Here is a 5,567-nt window from a genome sequence, read left to right on the forward strand (position 1 = left end):
GCGGTGGGGCCGCGCTGCGATCGCTCATCATCGTGCGGCTTGAGTGCTTGTTCCGACGCAGCAGCAGGCTCCTCGCGGGCGTTGGTGCGGTCAGGTGCAAGATCGCCGGTAGTCGGCAGCGGACTGGAGGGACCGCTCATACCGGTAGTAGGGTTAGGACTAACGGTGGGCGAAACTACCTTGGACGATCGGGAGTGGCGACTAGTGGCTTTCTTGTCGCCGAAGGCCGGTTTCTCGCTTCGCCGTTTCTTTGGCATGTCCACAGCAGCTCACAAAACGGAAGGGATAGGGCCAAATAGTAACGGTCAGTGGTATTTTATCCCGGAGCTGCAGAACAGTCGTTCCAGCTTGATGATGATGCTGATGATGGCCTCTGGCTGAATGGCACGTGCCCACGGTAGGGGATTGGCAAGGGTACATTGTTGATACAAACTCGCACATAGCTAAGGAGGGGAGTAATTGGATAATTTTGTGAAGACGCAAATTTGGATGAAAAAAGGTGAAAAAAAGGAAATGAAAAAGCTGTGAATTCACATTTTAGCATAAAAATCGACCTGATGCAATTATATACCCGTGAATAAAATCGCACACAGGTTTCAAGGCATATCCCTTGGCGCTTGCCCCAAAGGTGAATAGGATCGGAATAGATAGAGGGAGCCCCAGGCGAGCGAGTGGGATCTCCAAGTATGTTCTACGGAGAGAAGCGAGCCTCCAGCAAAAGAGGAAAAAGTGATCTATTGACTATATTTCACCACAGGACACTCAAAGGTTGGTCAGCAATAACCCTGACAGGAAGAGCGGATAGGGGGGAGAAGTAATATGTACAAACTGTTTTTTCTTATTGTGTAAATAGTCTGTATATGTTACTTCTCCCCCTATCCTCTCTTCCTGTCCCCTCACCTCTTTCATTTCATTTCTCCATTCTGCCTGCTATCCTTTATTTCCGCTGCCCCAGCTCAGGTGCTTCAGTATCGATGGCAGATGCCGGGGCTAGAAAAAATCCTTTCCTTCCTTTTTACTACTATTTTAATAAAATCGCTACCACCACCACTAATAACCCTGATCTACATAAATAGACATTTAGTCGCGGTATTCTGCAACGCAAGAGGGTCATGTCGTTCCAGCTTACAGCCCGAATCCGAAGAGCGTGCAGCGCGTGAAAGTCTTCTTCTTCAGTAATGTGACCCCGCCGCGGTGGCTCAGTGGTTAGGGCGCTCGACTACTGATCCGGAGTTCCCGGGTTCGAACCCGACCGCGGCGGCTGCGTTTTTATGGAGGAAAAACGCTAAGGCGCCCGTGTGCTGTGCGATGTCAGTGCACGTTAAAGATCCGCAGGTGGTCAAAATTATTCCGGAGCCCTCCACTACGGAACCTCTCTCTTCCTTTCTTCTTTCACTCCCGCCTTTATCCCTTCCCTTACGGCGCGGTTGAGGTGTCCAACGATATATGAGACAGATACTGCGCCATTTCCTTTCCCCCCCAAACCAATTATTATTATTATTATTCAGTAATGTGAGGACGCAACCGCACGCTAAGCGGCAATGCCGATGGGGACTCTTGTAGCAAAAAATACCAACAAGGGAACGGCATCCTGAAATCTTGTCCGAAGTGTGGCAGTACTGGGCATATATTCATAATCTCCTGGAGAGAAAATTGCAACAGCGATCGTTCATTCGCTTCGAGTAGAAGGAGGAAATAGATTAGTTAGAAGAAGATTTATATCTTGGCAGGTGCCTGAGGTTGCCTTTTCTTTCGTCTTGAGAGCACTCCTCAGTCCAGGTAGGTTGTCTTGAAGGGCAGGTGTGAGTACCGGCCAGGCGAAACTGGTTCTTGGCCACGTGACTACCGCACGGCGGCGCTATTTAGGGCTCCGTCACCGCGTCGCGCGGCGTCTGCTTGCTACCGCAGGAGCAAATTTTTGCGGAGTGTTTGCTGCAATCACTTTGAGGGTACCAGTATGCTAGTCTCAGAAAGTGCACGAAGAAAGCGCTGCTCAAAATTAGCTGCTGTGTTAGAAAGCAGACGCCCCGCGACGCTGTTACGGCGCCCCTAGTGTTCCTGTAGCATCATCATCCTCCGCCTGACTGCGCCCACTGCAAGGCAAAGGTCTCTCCCATGCCTCTCCAGATAACCCTGTCCTTTTCCAGCTGCGCCCACCGTACACCCGCAAACTTCTTGATCTCATCCGCCCACCTAACTTTCTGCCGCCCCCTGCTACGCTTGCATGCCTTCTCTTGGGATCCCTTCGTTACACTTAAGGACCAGCGGTTATCCTGTATACAGGAACACTACACAAGAGCGCCGTCATGCGGTAGTCACGCGTGCAGGGGCCAGGTTCACCTGGCCGACTTTTTCACACTTCCACTTGTAGACATCCTATCTGTACTGATGACTACTCCCAAGACGAAAGAAAAGACGACAACTTCAAGCACCGGCCGAAATATAAATTTTCTAACAAATCTAAGGTGTTTCCTGCTCCTCCTCAATGCGAATGAGAGATAATGGCTGCAATTTTCCCTCCAGAAAATTATGAATAGATGCCCAGTGCTACCACAATTCGGTCAATATTTCAGGATGCTGTTCCCTTGTTAGTATTTTTTTGCCACAAGAGTCCCCATTGGCATTGTCGCTTAGCGCGCGGTTGCGTCCTCACGTTACTGAAGAAGTCTTTCACGCGCTGCACGCTCTTCGGATTCGGGTTGTAAGCTGGAACGACTGTTCAGAAGCTCCGGGATAAAATACCATTGACCGTTACTATTTGGCCCTATACCTCCGGTTTTGTGAGCTGTTGTGGACATGCCAAAGAGACGGAAGAGCGAGAAACCGGCCTCCGGCGACAAGAAATCCACTCGTCGCCACTCCCGATCGTCCAAGGTAGTTTCGCCCGCCGTGACTCCTAACCCTACTACCGGGATGAGCGGTCCCTCCAGTCCACTGCCGACTACCGGCAATCTTGCACCTGACCGCACCAACGCCCGCGAGGAGCCTTCTGCTGCACCGGGACAAGCAGTCAAGCTGCACGACGAAGACCAGCGATCGCAGCGCGGCCCCACCGCTGCCACGGTACACAGCCTCCGCTCGCCGGACGAGCCGACGGCAATGGCGGGTCGTCCTAACCACCCTGAGCCAGAAGCACCAGCATCTGAAGAGACACAGGACGCACAAAAGGGGAGCGAGAATTTACCATCGCTCGCACCGGGAGCAGAAGCGCGAAAGGGAGCTTCCCAAGTCCTGGCCAGCGAACTTCTTTCTCCAGCGGCTGAGCAAGGCAAGCGAATTGTTCCAGACCCCGTGACAGCAGGACCTCCGGGATGCGAGTCCGAACCTGCAGCTGCAGGCGTTTCAGCCATGCCTCAGGGGCGAATAATAGCGTAAGGCCTCACTATTTCCACGGTGTCACCTCCACTCGTCGCCGCAGGCAGCTTATCCGCGGCATCCCCTGCGTCCTGGGTCGATGGCAACCATTTGAAGGGCGAAGAAGCGGAGAAACCACACCCATTCAACCAAGGCAACACTGAGCGAATCGGTGCGGTGTCTAGTACCATGTCCAGTGCAGCATCCGGTGTAGCGTCCGGTGCTATATGTTCCCTTCCGTACCAGTTGCGGCGGACGCAAAACCAGACCCAATCTGCCGCTCAGGACTTCTTGTTTCCTGCGTCCAGTGCTGCCATGATGGTAATGCGTGCCTGCTTCGAATCTGTTCATTGCGTTGACGGCGTTATTTAGTAGCGAATGACGAAAGCAGCATAAAATAGCAGAAAGAATAAAACAGTAGGATTTTGCCACAGCACGGGCTTCGTCGTCTCGTGCGGTTCGACGATTCAAACTCACTCAAATGTAACGCATACATTAGCAAGCACTACCAATTTGTTCTTTTCAACATCTTATAGATAACCAGTTCTGTCGGCGCACTGAGAATTAACACACGGAAAAATACAGCCATGGAGTTTTACAGCTTCGCTGTACACCTCTACCATCCTACGAAATTTTCGTGTCGTCAGCAAAAACCTCAGGAGTTATAAGTACCGAGATATGTGAGACAGGGGTCGTCTGCTTTCCTTAAAACCAATTTTCTGTTTATATTCCTTCCCTTACGGCGCGGTTTGGGTGTCCACTAAACATGTGCGCAGGCGTCATTTCAGTTCCTTGAAAATTGGTTTTTGGGGAAAGGAAACTGCGCAGTATCTGCCTCGCATCTCGGCGGACACCCAACGGGCCGTAAGGGAAAGGATAAAAGAGCGACTAAGGGAAGAAAAGAAGAAAGAGGTGCCGTAGTGGAAGGCTACGGAATAATTTCGACCACTTGGGGATCGTTAACGAGCCACCGCGGCGGGTATTTCCTTTCTTTAAGTTGTCCAACGGGCCTGGCGTCGCGCCGGTCAGACGATTGCGTTCCGTGGGCTCCTTCCTTGGCAATGCTGCAACACGCTGTCGCATCCCGCGACGAATCATAAAGGAGTCGTAATGTAGAAAATAAAGTGTAAAAATAAAATAATAAACATAAAAAGTAAATAAATAAAAATCAAGTAACAAAAAACAGCTAAATGACTTTAAAAAGAATTGGAGGACGCTTAATCTTCGCCTTTAAGAGTGGAGCGTGAGAGCGTGTTGCAGCACTGCCAGGGAGTCCACGGAATGTCATCGCCCGTTCGGCGCGACGCTTTGCCCGTTAGACAAATCGCTCTTCTACGTACAACGGACGCGCGGAGCTGCAAACCACGTAGAAGCGCTGCCAGGCGCCTTGCCGAAACGCGCCGGACTCAAGCTGCAGTCGTAGTTCGTCGGCACATCGTTCTCGACAAACCCCGATGCCGCGAACGCCAGCATAGCTTCCGCGCCGAACGAACGGGCAGCAAGCCGCAAGCTTCGTGGTGAACGCGCTTTGGATGTGCGCTGCGTTGTTCGCCGCTTACCGCGTGACTCCTGCGTGCCCGCACGGCCTCACTTCGCCCGAATGAGAGAGATGTCAGACGCGTCACTTCCTTTCCATAAAATCAATTTTCATTTCATTTTCCTTTACTTACGGTGTCTGTGGTTGCCAGGAAGAAAGAAAAGGAAACTGCACAGGCCTGCTCATTGGCTCAAGCCGAGCCACAATCGCTACCACGTGTAGGTAGTAGGAGATTTGAAAGATGGGATAGAAAGACACGATAGTAAAGACGCGCTAAAGACAAGGCCGATCCCGGAGGTAGTGCAATACCGGGCCAACCGGTGGCGGGAGTGAAGCATCCTTCAAACTCTCCGCCACATTTCCAAAAATAAGTCCAATCGGACCCGTAACAAATACTCTACGGGGTCGGGACATTCGCACGGCGCGGTACGGGTGTCCATAGAGATGTGAGACAGACCTCACTTCCTGTCCTTAAAATCAATTTTCATTTCATTTTCTTCCCTTGCGGCGCTCCCCGCCGCGGTGGCTCAGTGGTTAGGGCGCTCGACTACTGATCCGGAGTTCCCGGGCTCGAACCCGACCGCGGCGGCTGCGTTTTTATGGAGGAAAAACGCTAAGGCGCCCGTGTGCTGTGCGATGTCAGTGCACGTTAAAGATCCCCAGGTGGTCGAAATTA

General features: G+C 51.8%; 1 protein-coding gene across 1 annotated transcript; it reads left to right on the plus strand.

The window, feature by feature from the left end:
• Window positions 1–2,752: 2,752 nt before the first annotated feature.
• On the plus strand, window positions 2,753–3,710 carry LOC144097132 (uncharacterized). The gene has a single exon (XM_077629914.1). It carries the CDS (start codon window positions 2,797–2,799, stop codon window positions 3,373–3,375), a length of 579 nt encoding a protein of 192 aa, XP_077486040.1. The 5' UTR covers window positions 2,753–2,796; the 3' UTR covers window positions 3,376–3,710.
• Window positions 3,711–5,567: the final 1,857 nt, after the last annotated feature.

Source organism: Amblyomma americanum, chromosome 7 (genome assembly GCF_052857255.1).
Source record: "Amblyomma americanum isolate KBUSLIRL-KWMA chromosome 7, ASM5285725v1, whole genome shotgun sequence".
NCBI lineage: Eukaryota > Metazoa > Arthropoda > Arachnida > Ixodida > Ixodidae > Amblyomma > Amblyomma americanum.